The sequence below is a fragment of the Rhinolophus sinicus genome, chromosome 4 (assembly GCF_057876585.1).
Source record: "Rhinolophus sinicus isolate RSI-liver-muscle chromosome 4, RSI-T2T, whole genome shotgun sequence".
NCBI lineage: Eukaryota > Metazoa > Chordata > Mammalia > Chiroptera > Rhinolophidae > Rhinolophus > Rhinolophus sinicus.
Window position 1 is genome coordinate 99,556,448 of NC_142504.1, and position 16,584 is coordinate 99,573,031.

A 16,584-nucleotide genomic window follows, 5' to 3' on the forward strand; every position below is an offset into this window, starting at 1 on the left:
CAGGGAGCAGAGGAGGAAAACATTTTCCCTAAAGCCCCCGGTGGACTTTCCTTTCAAGCTTATTGTCCAGAAGTGGATCAAATGACTACCCTCAAACCAACCACTGCCAAAGGGGAATTGAATTACCATAATTGCTTTAGACTCATGGCCCTCAATAGCAATAGGTGTGGGCGATACCACTGGCACCTAGGATTCTGGAAATACGTAAGGCTGTCACACAACCAGGAAGTGCTGTTGGCATTGAGCGAGTTGGGACCAGGGCTGCTAGACTTTAAACAATAGTACACTGTACAACTCCACGAAATAAATAACTCTTTTTCTCAGATGCCGGTTCTGTCTCTGCTGGAAACTGCTGGTTTAGATCAGTGATTATCAACCAAGGATAATTGTTGCCTCCTCTACTGGTGATCGTTTTCAATGTTTAGAGACATTTTGGTTGTCACAATGGGGGGTGCTATGGGCATCTAGTAGGTAGAGGCCAGGGAGTCTGCTGAATATTCTACAATGTACAGAACAGCCATGCAGCTAAGAAAGATCTGGCTCAAAATATCAATCGTGCCGAGGTTCAGAAACCCTTGGTTTCGACCCACATGACTCATCCCTGAGTTGAGCTCAACAGCTCGATGACTGACCCAGACCTGGTTTCAGTTTGTCCAGAGGAAGTGGGAATGGTTCCTGGGTCGGTAACCAGTGTCAGCTTATAGGGCCTTTGCGAGTTAGCCAGCTGGGCAAATGGTCAGCTCAGCTCACTTCTAGGATGGCCAGTCCCTGCAGCCACAGACTCTGGTATATTTGAGGTTTACAGTTGGATAGCAGTGTTATGGTTGTTTGAACTTGGTGGGGTTTTTCCCTCCACTCTTAATCTCATTTAGACATTCTTGTTCTCAGTTTCTCTTTTCATGAAGTGAGCTTATTAACCGTGGCCTCCACACCGGGGCTGAACACCGGCTGAAAAGTGGGTACTTCTTACTTGATTTAAGTACAAAGTGTGCCTACCCCAAACTTGTCCTTCACTAGGCTCAGGAAGTCACACTGAGCCGATGGTGAGAACCACCTATGTCTGCTCAGATCATGTGTTTCGGTGATGAGAAGTGTGGGCTTTGGAGTTAGACAGACCTGAGTTTACATCCCAGATTCATCACTAACTAGTGGTGTGACTTTTGGCAAGTCACTTCCTTCTAAAGGCTTCATGGGAGAACGCTGATGACCTCATAGGGTTCTTCTGAGACCCAACGGAAATAATTAGGAACAGCCCTTGGCCCACGGTAAACCTTCAGTTAGAATACTTACCCCATCTTCATCATGTCGTCTTTGCCACCTCTCCAGAAAGCTGTTAAAATGCAAGTGGGATTTAGGAGTGAGGGACGTCAACAGTGCCACAGAATCACAGAACCGAAAGGAGGTAGCTTGTGGAAATCATTGAGCCTGAGCCCTGAGCCCAGGAAACCTACAGGTGAGCTTAACTAAGCCTGAGGTGGGGTTCCAAACTCAGGGTGCCTCCCTGGGTGTGTCAGGGGGCAGACCTGGGATAGTGCGACCGTGAGGGGCAACAGGAGGACTGAGTCTGGGAGGAAGGAGATGGGGACAAGAGCTGGCAACGGGCTTGGGTCACAACGCTCTTCAGTGCTTCCTCTGGAACGAGCTAGAGGATGTTCCTACACAACCTAGAGCAGGAATTGGCAAGCTACAGCCCCCTGGCCAAATCCAGCCCTCCGTCTATTTTTGTAAGGAAAGTTTGATTGAAATGCAGCCATGCCCTTTGTTTGGGTATTGTCTATGGCTGCTTTTGTGCTACAAAGGCAGGGTTGAGTAGTTGCCACAGAGACTGTCTGCCCTGCAAAGTCTAAGATATTTATTCTCTGTCCCTTTATAGAAAAAATGTGCCGATCTCTGGTCTACATAGCCTCTAGTGACTAGGATCCCGAGCCTTAGTGTCAGACGGACTGGACTGTGACGGGAATGTTGCCCCTGGAATCATGCACTGGACAGCCTGTTCCACTGGAAACACCAGCCCTGCCTGAGAAGGATTTCCTACAAGTTTTGGGGTACTCAGGAGAGGGAAGAAAGCAGCATCTGTGAAATGTCAGCACCTCACTGGGGGGTCCATAATTCCTGCTGAAAGTCAACAGCATGAGGTTTGGGAGGATCTGATCAGGGGAGGAGGTGGGTCTAAATTTAGACTTTCCAAAGCTTCTTTGTAAACCAGAGGCCCAGGAATCCGAGAAAGGGACCGTTGGCACACTCCATCTCGTCTCTGGTTTGCCTCCACATATTAAAAGGTTGGATGTGTGAGAGGATAATTGATTGGATTCAAATAAGATAATGCTGGCGAGTCAGTGAGAAATCAGTGGAGAGATGAAGCTCCACTGTTCGGAGCCCTGGGGTAGATATTTCTACTTCTGTGGTGTTTTTTACGATGTTTACTATGGAATTGTGGGAGCCTGAGCTTCCCTTGCAAGAGTGATGTGCGTTCTTCTTGCTGGATGTTACTCAAGCACAGCTGAACTGATGACTTTTCCTTCTCAAGGCGAATGCCAATTCCCTGGTTTGAAATCCCACTTGTCATTCAGAGTAGCTCTGAGCCCCAGCTCCAAATGGAGAATGTTTGGGCTTCATGCCAAGAGCTGCTGTACTTACTTCTCTGCCCAGGTGCGTATACCCAGATGCCAAGTCTGCCCGTCCCCGGGACCAAGGGGCCCATGCCTCTGGGTATATGACACAACAAGTGAACCACTAATCTGAAACTTCTTAGGTGCACAGAAGGCTTTTTAGGTGTTTTGTAATCAGTCCATCTGTGGAGAAAGACAAAGGGTTGACAGTAGAGATTATAGAGAAATTATGGAAAGAAACTTAGAAAATAAAGAGTTTTGAGAAGAAATTAAAACAGTAACATCAAATGGGAACAGAGAAATGGTCAGACGAGGGCTGCCTGGTTAGTGTTGAACTTCTAAGAGAGGCAGCATCTAAGCAGATGATACTAAGAGGGTTGAAGTTCAGAAATTTGGTTTGTCCGAGTGGTTGGGGCTTGTTGTGAGAAGAGTCCTGTTGAACAAGCAGCAAGCATAGGACGGGGGCGCTGAGTGTCTAGGAGATGTGGGCATCACAGTTATGGAGACGTCACTCGTGTTCCTCGGGTACTTCCAGTCTACAATTATTTTCTAAGTGCTCCTTTGTGCCCTGGACTTACACTTAAAGTCTAGTTGGGAGATGCACATGCATAAAAAGATCAACAGCAGCCCAGATTGTTATATGGTAAGTGTCAAAATACGGTATACACACGAACGCTCCAGGAGTTTAGTAAAGGGGACATGTCACTAAGGACTGGAATGGATACATCAGAGAGGAAGTGAGACGTCATTTGGATTCTGAATGATGGGTAGGATTTCAACAAGTGGGGAGGAAAGAGGAGAACATTTCAGGAACTGGGAAAGTGCAAGCAAAGAGGCAAGGCAGGAGTTGAAAGAGCATATTTAGAGGTCCTTGAGGAAGGGGCAGTGGCTGGAATCGGGACTTCACAAGGTGCCGTGGTACCTGCCCACTGAACCTGACAGCGTGTTAAGGAAGATCCCTGAGACACACACACACACACACACGCAGGGGAGAGAGTCCCTCCCCTCTGTGAGAGGGAAAGGGAAGAGTTTTAAAAATAAATCAAGCACCTCTTAATTATTCACAGATTATCTGCATTGCAGCTGATGTCAAACAAATCCTGCTTTCGCCTTCGGGTGATATCATCTCCTCTCTGCTTAGGCGCTCATTCCCGGCTCTGTTTACAACCCTGTGAGAGCTGGAAAGGAAAGAAGGCTTAAGCCTCTCCTCATAAAGCAAAATATATAATTGCCTCTGTTTGCTGTGCCCTTGGGAACCAGAGCAGGCCTATGGTAGAAAGTGAAAGAAGCTCCAGTTTCTGTACCTGACCTGAGCAGGAGTCAGAGGAGGGATGGCATGGGGCATTGGGATGGCTCTTTTGTTCTCCTGAATTAGGGATCCAGGAGTGGGTGGTCCCAGCACTGTCTCTAACTGGCTAGGACTCCTCAAACAGAGGGAAAAGATATTCATTTATCATCTCATCAAATGTTTATTGACCTTGTCTATGCTAGAAGCACTGAGCTGGTGTTCTCTGAACCCTAGTACCCTCATGTGCAAAGTGAGAACTTGGACTAGAATCATTGTGTCTCAGTAGGGGTGCTGGCATTTGAGGGCGAGTGTCGGTTATTCACTGATGGGGATGGTTAGCAAATCTGACCCTGCCCATTAAAATCCAGTAGTGACACCTCCTCAAATGAGCCAGGGGAGCAGGACCGTCCCCATGAGGACCATTGGTCTTGTTTGTTGTGATTGCTTCCCAGTCTGAGATTCTGCAAGTTGATGATTATTTTGCTGCTGGGCCCAATAAAAACACACAGATTTTTGAAAACACACAGCTGAAGATTTGATGAAACACCAGAATAGTAGATGCATCTTATTCAAGTGTAAGGGAATTTTCAGCAACGGCAACGATAGGTAACATCTGTTAAGCCATTACTAAGTTCCGGACCCTTGGCAAATTTCTTGCATTAGAAGTTTTTAGAGAGGATCTGATTATTTACTATTTTGGATCATCTGTGTCCTCTAATTTGCCTTTCTAATTTCAGAGCATTGACTTTTGTTTTGTTTTATTTATCATTTGCTGAGTTGTAGCGTTCAGATATGAAAGTATCCCCACTGGGGACCCTACACAGTATGATGAGAATTAAGAAGCAGCCCTGGCTAGATTCACTCCTTTGTGTTGGATGTAGTGTTTGTTCTCTGTGTGTCCATGGACTTAATAAACTTATAAAACTTGCCACTTCCTTAGAAGCTATGATATTAGTGCATTTACTTCAGAGGTCTGAATTTACATTGTGAATTTTGCAGATTTTTCTTCCCATTTATGTCCTATGCCTGTAATTTGCATCAGCAGCCACCAGGGGGCAGTCAGGATTGGCTTTGACCCATTGCTTTGAAGAGCTAGTTCCCATCATCAAAAAGAATACACTTCACCATGCCAGTCCTGGTGTTGCACTAAGAAGTCTGTGCCCTGTTTTGCTGGGCAGAGAGTCCCTTTATTAGGGTAGCAATATAATTTCCTTGTAATTTGGTATGTGTGTTTATGCCACCTCTGTGGAAAGCAAGAGATGCAATTGTAATTAAATCTCAGTGCATGTCAAATTCCCTATTAAAGTATTCAAAGACATTTGCAAAAGAAGGAAGAAAAGGGATCCAAGTGGAAAAACAAGATTGTTGATCCTTTATTTTCTGTGTGCAACTAGGTACATTTTACTTTCACCCTTCCCAGCTAGTGATGTGTGTATTTGGAGAGCATTAGGAATAAGTTTCACAAAGGTCAGAGCTGATCATTCCCACCCACAATTTGTGAATGTTAACCTTTCGGGGAACAGGCATTTACATAAAAGGCACACCATTTGATGATCTTATCAAATCAATCCATCTTCTCTGTCTTCCAGGGGAGCGCTGCACACAGCAGGAGGGGTGGCTGGGCCATGCGAGGCCTGGAATCCCCTGAGCAAGCAGTGTTTCAGCTGGCTGGACAGATCAAATAACACTTGGGCTGGTTAACAAAAGACACGCAAGTGGGAAGGTGTTGGAAGCCGGAGTGTGGAAATTTACCCAACGTTTTCTTTGACAGAGAAGGAGACTCGGTCTGCAAGATGCCACATTTCTGCAGCCTTTCTGAGTCTAGCAAAATACAGTCTCTTTCACGGTGGTGTGGATGAGAGGGTGACAGGATGTTGCCCCCATCTGAAGCCTCCAGAGGATCCCAGCCTGGCAGCTGAGCTCCCCTCGGACTTGGGACTTCAAGTGTTACTTTATGGAGAGCTCATGGAAGGTGCTTGGGTTGCTCCAGCTTTCTTCACCGATGCTCACCAGCCTGGTTTTGTGTTGCAGAATCTAAGGTGAGCTGATAAAAAGGGGGGTTAGCAGAGGTCGAAAGAAGCCCCTAGAAGCCTCCAGAATCCATTATTGGGATCCCTTCCTTCTGCTCAGGACACAGAGAGCAGCTACCAAGCTGTCAGAGGCTGTGATACAACTGAGCTTTGGAGCATCATCAGTAAGGGAACACAGCTCAGTAGCAGCTCCTCATTTCAGCCAGAAGGAACTTCTTTTAACAAAAGGATTTAAAGGGGAGCGTTTCTGCGCCTTTTCTTTGTAGTCCATTATGATGGAAAACTTCATGCTCACGTAGATAATGAGACTGGGTTTTTCTTTCCAAGATGCTATATTTGAAAGAAGCATGAGCTATTCTAAGTGTGGAGGAGGACTTGGGATATGCAAGAGTTGGTGGACAGCCCTCTCCATGCAGGTTAAGAAAACAGTGTGAGCTCCAACTTCTGCAGCTCAGCAAGCATGGATGTGTGCCACTCTTGTCTCCAGAGAGCTGGTGGCAGTGACATCACCACGAGAAAAAGCATCCCTCCACTTTGGGACTTGACAGAATGAGGTGTGCTGGGGAGACCACTCACCGGGACTTGGCCTTTCCTGACTGCCCCTCTGTCCCACGGGCAGCCCCTGAGCACCCCTGAGCCAACCATGGCCGAAAAGGGCGACTGCATCGCCAGTGTCTACGGGTATGACCTCGGTGGGCGCTTTGTTGACTTTCAACCCTTGGGCTTCGGTGTCAACGGGCTTGTGCTGTCAGCCGTGGACAGCAGAGCCTGCCGCAAGGTGGCTGTGAAGAAGGTCACCCTGAGTGACTCCCGCAGCATGAAGCATGCACTCCGGGAGGTCAAGATCATCCGGCGTCTGGACCATGACAACATCGTGAAGGTGTACGAGGTGTTGGGGCCCCAGGGTGCCGACCTGCAGGGCGAGCTGTTCAAGTTCAGCGTGGCCTACATCGTCCAGGAGTACATGGAGACCGACCTGGCCCGCCTGCTGGAGCAGGGCACGCTGACGGAGGAGCACGCCAAGCTGTTCATGTACCAGCTGCTCCGCGGCCTCAAGTACATCCACTCGGCCAATGTGCTACACAGAGACCTGAAGCCGGCCAACATCTTCATCAGCACGGAGGACCTTGTGCTCAAGATCGGGGACTTCGGGTTGGCGAGGATCGTGGACCAGCATTATTCGCACAAGGTATGTGTGGCCGGAATGGCTGACGGGACGGCCCATGGAATCCTCAAGAATGCTCAGTGTACAAGAGGGAATTCCTAGCTCCTTGGGAATCAGGAGACTGGGGTCAGTCTCTTGGGGAGGCTGGAGGGTGCTGGAAAGGTCACGCTTCTGAAAAGTTGTTGTTGGCAGGAAGGAGGTATCTGGTTCTTAGTCTTGGCCCTGGTTACACGTGGCCATGACCTGTAACCCTAGGCTAGATAAGAGAGAGTTGGCCTAGATGAGCTCTAAGATTTCTTCCAGCTTTAAACGCTATGGCTTTCAAATTGTGTGCTTGGTGAATTTCCCTCTGGCATCCTCTCACCCCTGCTGTCCACCTAACCACCTCCTCTCCCTGCTTCCTGCTCAGGACTCCTGATGAAGCTTCCCACCGTACCAGCCTTACCCGCCAGTCCCTCTTGCCCCCTCCTCCCATCAAAGCTGACCAACTTTGTCCCGTTCTCTCTGTCAGTGAGTGGACAAGGGACACGATCAGCTAATCTGATCAACTCATCCTCCATATCCATTATCCAGAGAAGGGCTCAGCTCTCCAGAGACCCGGTCCCCTGGCTCTTCAGTATGATACTAAAGCTATGGGTGTCTGGGTGGTGCTATTGGGACACCATGTGGTAGGTGGCTAAATGCTCCACCCTCAGCAGAGATCAGAGATGACCCGGCCACGCTGGTGGAGATACTGACACTCCTTCTCCAGGCCCTAGACCTCTTCTTACCTAATCCACTGTTCCCTTCCAGGGCTGGGAGGTTCTTAAATTCTATCCCTCATCCCCCATCCCCCGGTCCCTGCCACTTCAGCAGAGCCTGTAAGCACCTCAGCCTGAGCACATATCACCAGGCACCCCTCAGCAGAGCTGGGCTCGAGTGTCATTTCCAACCTCCTGCCAAACCCTTTACGCCATGAATTTTTATTAGACTAACAACATTCCCTAGGTGCACCATAAACTGTTGTCAGCCAAGGGGCTGGGGTGGTTAATGAAAGGGGAGGGTAGCTGACCTTGAACATGCTTCAGCGCCCTTTTTGCTGCAGTCAGAAGGTCACAGATGCACAGACAGTCACTGACCTGTCTGGTGCAGCGGCAGTGGGACAGTGTCTAGGGCAGGGAGAGGCAGGGCTCCCTGTCCCCCCCTCACTGGCTGGAACTTGGACTCTGGCCCAGATTTCAAAGCCCAAATCAGCTCAGCTGGCTCCAGCTCCTTGGTGCCACCTTAACCATGAGTTTGCCCTCTGCCCGCCTCCTGCAGCCAGGCCATCTGTCAAAACTGACAGCCAACTCTGTAGGCAGGAATGTCCATGTAAAACAAAACCAACAAACAAACAAAAACAATGTCGTCCTGTCTTCCTATTGCCCTGTGCTGGTTTTTATGTTCTCTTCTAAGGAGCAATGACTCCAAACAATTGAACCAAAGGTTTTAACTCAGATCAGTTTTTATTTGGTAATAAGAGAATCCATGATACCCTTATTTCTGGGATGCATAAAACCACCTTCTGAATTGGAATAAACCAGTACATCGGGAGTAAAGGTAAGACCTTCTTTGCTGACAGGGTCTGACTAAGAACAGCACCTAGAAAGCCTCCAGGAAAGTCAGGGAAGGCGGTTTGTTGGGGAAAAGATTGGCTGTAGTCATAATTCCTAGGAGGTGCGCGGTGTGAGGAAGTGACGCTGTGTGAAGAGGCAGGGGTCTGGGCTCCCATCTGACGGGGCTAGCTTGGGACATGGACGCTCCCCCTCTGGGAGGCTCAGTCTCCCCATCTTTGACAAGGATGAAATACGTGCCCTGTCTGCCCCACTGGTCTGAAGTGCAGCATGAATGTGAAGCCCCTTGGAAAGTAGTAAGGACCGCATCCTTTCATTTCACGAGTGTCTGCTGAGCACACGCCGGGTATAGGCCCAGTGCTGGGAGCCGGGGAGGGGACCCAGGTTCACCAGGCAGGAAGCCACTTCTCTGATTGGGACTTTCATTTTCCTGCTGCAGAGACATTTAGATGCTCTGACTTACTCTTCTTGGGCTCTCTTCAATAAAATCAGCTGTTGGAGGTTTTTTAAAAACCATTGGAGCCAGTTATGAACCCAGTAGGTGTTCACATCAGCTCTGTGTTTGGCAGGCACCCCCTGCCCCCACCTGCGTCCTCCCTCATATACCTTGTGCTTCTAACTTCCTCCCTTCTCTTCCCTGAGTGATGATGAAGAGTTTTGTATTTGGTGCTTTTATTTATGCCATGTGCATTTAAATCAGTTCTTGTTTAATCCTCACAATGCTGGGAGGCATCTAGGGTAAACGGTCCATTTTAAAACAGAGAGAACTGGTTTTCTCGAGATTGGCTGATGGTGGCAGAAAGGGTACTAGAACTTGGGCCGTCTTGCATCTTGATGTATGGTTGTTCTGTATGCCATCTCTTTCATGAAGGCCTTCTGGGTCCCCAGTGGGAAGTAATCTTTCCTTCCTCCGAATTTCCGTGTCGCTTTTTCCCCATCTCATAGCCCAGATCTTCTAGCACCAACCATTATGTCTTATGGGTGTTGGTGTCTGTGTCTTTTGTACTCTCCTAGGTTGGGCGCCCCTTGGTTCCTTGTGGGCCATCTTATGTTCATCGTGGTTCCCCCAGGGCATCTAATCACTGTGCCTGAGACATGGCCCAGTTGATTTTGCTGGCTGTCTAGTGATTCACCACTACATTAAAGGCAGGGAGCCAGTTGAGTTCTTGACTCCATGTGGTTAGAAGGTTTGCCTCTCAGAAAGAGACCACACAATTCTTCCAGCCAATGGACTGGTTGGAGTAAGACATATGCATGTACTCTCCCTGGTGTGCATGGAAAGACGATACCTACATGCAAACTGCTCTAAACTTGACCCCTCCTAAAATGTTATGGATGCTGCGTTCACCTTGAAAAGGTCATGCTCACCTGGACTGCAGCTCGCCCCCGTGTGTAAGTTACATAAAAGGTACCCCTTTCTTCAGGTTGATTCGGCTCAGTGTGGGAACAGATGTCGTGATCCATCTGGGTGCTGGACCAGCAGCTTCAGCGTTGTGATAATACCAGACAGACACCCCGACGTCAGTTTCTCTTCCACTGAGATGGAACCAACTCCTGATGTGATGACCAAAGTCCTGAGGCCCTACCTAAAAGATGCTTCCCAGCCTGTGGTCCTATTAGGGACCCTTTTCTGCCTGCCTTCTTGGCAGGCCTGCTAATTAGTTCCTTATTGTTCGTGTTGAGAAGAGGCAGATGAAGGGTCAGAGCGTGTTTTCCTTTGAATTTATCCTATTAGGAAGTAGGTGATCTCAAAAGAGAAAAAAAGCATTGTTGAAGACTTCACAGAGTTCTGTGTAAATTCCAAGAAATGTCAGGGGCCCTCAGGAAACTGTGCAGAGGTCTGAGTAGCATGTTGACAGCCTGATTAGCTGTGGGAACACTCCCCTCCAGGAAGGGGCTGCCGGTGGCCAGGGAAAGGAACTGCCTTTCATCCTGGCTCGGGCTGCCACAAGACTGCCAGGAGACGTGCCTTTCCTGGGGGCAGTAGGCAGAAAATACCCAGGAATGAAAGCAAGGATAAGAGACCCATCAGAATTTGGGCAACAAAGGCTCTTGTGTTTTGTTGGATCATTCGAAAAAGTCTAACTTTCCTGCTGAGCCGGCCGCCTTTGGGTCCTGATCCTCTCTACTTTACAGTCCTCTGTCTTCTTACGTCCTTCAGTCTCAGAATGCTTTCACACGTGGCCTCCATATCTCATGAAGTTCCCTTAGAAATCAATGAATACAGCGATTCTCAAAGTGGGTGCTGGACCAGCAGCTTCAGCGTCACCTGGAAACTTGTTGCAGATGTCAATTCTCAGGTCCCATCGCAGACCTACTGAGTCAGGAACTCAGGGTGGGGCCCAGCAAGCTGTGTCTTAAGAAGCTTCTGGGTGGTTGTGCTGCTTCACTTTTCAGAACTACTGGTCTGGATAGATGTGGGATGGCTTGTGTGTGGACAGACGGCCAATGCTCGTGATGTGTGTGCTGATGCTCCCAGCCGGGATTCTCACGCTTCAGCCCAGTGAAGAAGGCTCGGGACTCCTCCCAGATAACACAGGTGTATTTGAAGCAGGTGCCTGAACTAACAAGGGTGGTTAATGGGGAGGGTGTCGGGCACTGTGACGGGAAACTGTGAAGGTGGCTTTAGGCAGGATGACGTTTAGGGCCTCGGTCACACTGGAAACTGTCTGGTTGGTCAACCATCACTCAAGTTTGGCAGAAAGCTGCACACACCAGGGACCTAAACCAAAAGGACTATTGGTTCTGTTTAGGTTTGATTTTAACAATAGTTAGGTGATGTGAACAATGATTTTAGGAAACATATACTCGTGCTGGGGTAAACGACTTCACTAGGTGTTATTTAAAAATAGACATTGGTTTTCACAGTTCATGGAGACTGAGTGTTTTATGCAAGGCTCAGCAAATTACTGTAGTTTGTTAAAGCTAGCGGTTCAATTCAAGGTCCCAACACAGGCAAAGAGGTACATGACGTTGAACATTTGCAGCTGGCTACGAAATGCTTTGTGCAGGGTTTTGGTCGGCAGTGTTTATGCCGATTTTCATGTCGACCCACCTCACTTCCTTCCTCCCTCTCCTGACCACTCTGTCTTCCTTTGATGCCCTCTTGTCTGTCTAGGTCATGATAACCTCCACCTGTCTGCCTGGGAGGACACACAGAACGCTTCCCTAAAGCACACATTCCCTTGAAACTGAAACTAGGAAGAGGAAAGCTCTTTTCAGTGGCAGAAATAGGGTCTTTGCTGGTAAACAAGAGAGTGTCCATTTGGTGTTTTATGTGCTTCTATTTTGGATGGTCTCCACACTGCAGATGGAAAACCTTTCCGGATCCCAGAATAAGACGGGCGTCCACAGTGCTGGCACTGGAAGAGGCCCAGCCATCCTCAGAGCCTGGGGTTTCATGAGAAAATGTGGAACGATAACTTGCTGAGGGCCCAGCCAGAAGTTCTTAAGCCACTAAGCATATTATTCCAAGTCGATGGAGCTGAAAAGATGTATTTAAAAGGCTATGAAATCTCCCTTTTTAAAAGGGAAAATATGACCTAGGGAATTAGAACAGGGGTTGTACTAGAGAGTCAAGTGTCCCTGAACACTCAGGCCGATGTGGCAGGCTAATTTTGCTGGTTCAGTGCTCCCCTTCTCCTTCTAACGATAGCCCTGCCCCTAGGAGCAAGGTCTTCATGCTGTCCCTGGGCCTCCTGGGGTCCTCTTCTACCCATTCCCAGAACACCACACCCAGGCCTCCCTTTCTTGGAAGCAACCTCACTTAGCTCCAGGGGCAATATTGTAATATTTAATAACTAGCATGGCCCAGGCACCAACCAATCAGAAAGGAATCCAGCCAGAGTCCTAAGGCAGGGTCCTAGAGGTGCCCTCCTTGCAAGGAGTTGATTCTTTATTGCCTGATCACAGGGAGGTCCAGGAGTATCTGGGAATGAGGCCAATGAGATGAGTGAGAAAATCAGGGGCCTGGAACAGTGTTTTTTTTCCAACCAGTTTATAGGTATTTCATTATTCTAACAACAAGCCTAGCTGTACCAGTGCATACCAGCCATGCTTTGCTGCCTTTCTCTTCATATCAAAATTCACTCTTTTGTATGTGCCTGTGGGTCTGGTTCTCTGCTGGGGGTGAGTGTTTGACTGGTTGATTAAATAGATCTTTAACTTTCGGAAGTTTGACTATGCTGTACCCAGGTATGGTTTTCTTTGTATTTATCCAACTTGGGATTCATTCAATTACTTGGATGTGGTGCAAACTACTTCACTAGATGGATCTGTAAGTTGATTCTTTTTTTCTTCACCAAATTGGATTGTAAACACAGGAATATCTGTCTATAGAATGAGATGGTGTCATGTTTGTGGGATATTTACAACTTGGGAGTACTGCTTCAGAGACTGGAGCAAGGACAATTATTTTTTTCTGCCCCATTTTCTCTTTTTTCTCTTCTGGGCTCCGATAACATGGATGCTTACTCAGCTTTGTATTGTCACAAAAGGTTGTCTAATTTTTTTTCACTCCTTTTTTCAGAATGAGTAATTTCTATGGCTCTGTCTTCAGTTTACTGACCCTTTCTTCAGCCACCTCCAATTTTCTGTCATTGGTTGAATTTTTTTCATTTTGGATGAATATCCCTCCTGGAATTTCCATTTGGTTCTTTTTCAGTTTTCATTTATGTGATGAGATTCCCCATCTCTTCACTCATTGAGACTATATTTTCCTTTAAGTCCTTGAACATATTTAGAATAGCTGCTTTAAAATCTTTGATAATTCCAACACCTGAGGCATCTCAGGGTTTGTTTTTCTATTGAGTACACTTTTTTTCTTGAATTTAGGTTACATTTTCCTGCTCCTCCACATTTCTAGTAAGGTTTGGTTGTTTACTGCAGTTCATACTCTAAAAGAAGCCTGAATTATATTGTCTTCCTTTAATGAGTGGTGAATTTTATTCCAACAAGCAGTTAATTTACTGATTGTTCTCCTTAATCCTGTTAAGTCTTGGTTTTAGGCTTTGATAGGGCAGGCCTAGAATAGCTGTTACTCTAGAACATGGTCCTTACTCCTATGACATGGCCTTTCTATTGTCTCACCTGAATGCCTGGAATGTTAACAAGGTTTTTCCCATCTGGCTGGGCTGGAACTCCTGTGGATCCAATCTCTCCGCAACCTCTAATATCCCTGTTCTGCTCTTAGTTCCAAAGTAACTGTTCTCTGCTAGATCTTGCTAGAGTCTCTATGAATGTGCAGCACAGCCCTCAACCAAAGATCTATGGGGGAACTGCCTCCCACAACAAAATTCTTTCTACCCTACGAAGCTTCTTTCTTTCCAGTATCTTCTCCCACCAGCTCCAGATGCTCCAGCAGCCCTAGACTCCAGTCTTTACTTTCTTAGCTCAGTAGACAGTCATGTTCTGCTTTGTTCCAGCTCTTTGTGCTGTGGTTGGGAAAGCCACCCAGCCAGAGTGCCAGGGTGAACATGAAATTCACCTTATGGATTCCTTCCCTTCTCTTAGGGATCCTGAATAGCCCACTGTCCAATGCCTAAAAACATCTGCTATGGATGAGTGTCCAGTTTTACAGTTACTTACAACAGGAGGGCAAATCCAGTACCAGTTACTCCATCATGACCAGAAGTGGCCAGCTGTATTATCTAATGATGTAATGCTCTATGTAGCTAATTATCTTTTAATACTAGATTTTAAGCACCTTGAAGGAAGTGTTGATGACTGACTTATCTCTACATCCCTATTGCATGCTTAATGAATACTACTAAGTGGAATTAAGTGGGAGAGTCTGGGATAGGTGTTGAATAATGTGCTCCTCTTTCCCTTTATACCAGTAGATTTGCTGGTAAGGGAATTTCCTTTTAGATAGTATCTTCAGTCTTCGTGAAAAGGGTCCCAAGTTCTAGTCCTTCTCCACTATCTCTCCACTTGGGTACTCCCAGTTTGTAAATGTCTCAGGAACATGACACTGACTTATTCTACAGACAGATATTCCTGTGTTTATACCATGTTTCCCCAAAAATAAGACCTCGCCGGATCATCAGCTCTAATGTGTCTTTTGGAGCAAAAATTAATATAAGACCCGGTATTAGATTAGATTAATTATATTATATTATATTATATTATATTATATTATATTATATTATATTATTATATTATAAGACTGGGTCTTATAATATAATAAAATAAGACCGGGCCTTATATCAATTTTTGCTCTAAATGACGCATTAGAGCTGATGATCCAACTAGGTCTTATTTTCGGGGAAACATGGTACTAAAGAAGGATGATTATAGAATTGAATCAAATCCTTTTCAATTTTCTCCTGAAATGTGGTTTCCTTGTTCAGCCTTTGCTGTAGTTGCCTGTTGAGGAGACAGTAGGATAAGAGGGGCGCGTCACATTGCTGTGCTTACCCTGACTTTCCTGGCTGCCTCCTGTATGAGGACCACGCTTCTTTGAGCCGGGACACACCGGCTCTTATCTCCAGCTTCACCTGCTGCCACCCCACTCACCTTGTGCTATAAAGTCACTGACTTGCCACCATTCCCTGGAAAACCCCATACTCAGTGACAGCTCTGGTCCCACACACTGTTCTTGCTGCTCCCACATAAACTACTTATCCCTGCAGATCCCGCTCAGAAGTCCCACCTCTGCAAAGCTTTGCCCAGCTCCCAGGGGAGAGGTAATTACATCTTCCTCTGGTTGCCCAAAGCAGTTATCCTTACATTATTGTTATTATCTGTTTACATGCCTCTTCCCCAATAGACAGTGAGGCCCTTAGGAAAGAATATGAATATCATTCATCTCTGTATTCCTAGCACCTAGCACAGTAAATGCTTATTGACTAATGAAGAAGCCAAGACTCTGCCTTTCGACTGAATCGAGTATGGTCCTGAAGAGCCTCTCAGGACAAAGCTTTCAAATATTTGAAGCCATCTATCATGTCCCTTGCAATTTCTGCATCCTAGAACCCCTTCATCTTCATACAATAATATTCGGACACTGTTCTAAGTGCTCAATATGTTTTAACCTACCTAATCCTCATAACAACCCAACATAATAGGTACTGTTATTGTCCCCATTTTATAGATGAAGACACTGAGGCACAGAGAGTAACTTGTGCAAGGTCACTCAGCTAGTAAATGGCAGAGTTGGGTTTCAAAGCCCAGCAGGGCTTTCAGAGGCCATGCTTTTAGCCATTGAGTCACATTGCCTTGTTGGCTATTCAGATGACAGTGTTTCCAGAACTGACACTATCCTGAATCTTCTTTCATTGACCATCTCCTACTTGTCAGACACTTTCTTAAAATGTGTCTTCCAGAACAGGTGCTGTGTGATTTAACTGGCAGAGTCGATGGGAATGTGATATCTCTGCTCTGTAAATGAATCGCCATTCATGCTGCAGGTGGTTTTTTGGCAACCATGTCACACTCTTAGCTCCTATTGAGCTTGTAGCCAACTAGTGTCAAGCTCAGTATTCTCTATTTTACATGGCTGATGTTTTTAGCCCACGTACAAGGCTTTATGCTTATCCCTGATAGATTCATCTAATAGGCTTCAGGCAAATATTCTTTTTTTTTTTTTTTTTAACTTTTATTTATTTTAAGTGTGTTTTTCCAGGACCCATCAGCTCCAGGTCAAGTAGTAGTTTCAATCTAGTTGTGGAGGGCGCAGCTCACAGTGGCCCATGTGGGAATCTAACCGGCAACCTTGGTGTTAAGAGCACCGTGCTCTAACCAACTGAGCTAACCGGCCGCCCCCTTCTTCAGGCTAATATTCTAACCTGATGAGATCTTTGTTCTATCACATAATCTTATCCTTTAGAGCTTTATAATTTGAAGCCTGTCTGGTAGGACTTCACCCATATCGCTGATTTAAAAATGTGTAAAGAGAGTA

At 46.6% G+C, this 16,584-nt stretch overlaps 1 protein-coding gene across 3 annotated transcripts in view; it reads left to right on the top strand.

Annotated features, from left to right (window-relative positions):
• The window catches only part of MAPK4 (mitogen-activated protein kinase 4), a 136,636-nt gene that overhangs the window by 86,060 nt on the left and 33,992 nt on the right, over nucleotides 1–16,584 (top strand). For 2 of the 3 annotated variants that reach the window (XM_019721748.3, XM_019721742.3), the window contains exon 2: nucleotides 5,487–7,116. In XM_019721748.3, coding sequence (XP_019577307.2) covers nucleotides 6,571–7,116 — 546 coding nt within the window. In that variant the 5' untranslated portion in view covers nucleotides 5,487–6,570. The remainder of the gene's footprint in view (nucleotides 1–5,486; nucleotides 7,117–16,584) is intronic. The other variant, XM_074339972.2, reaches the window with a different exon arrangement.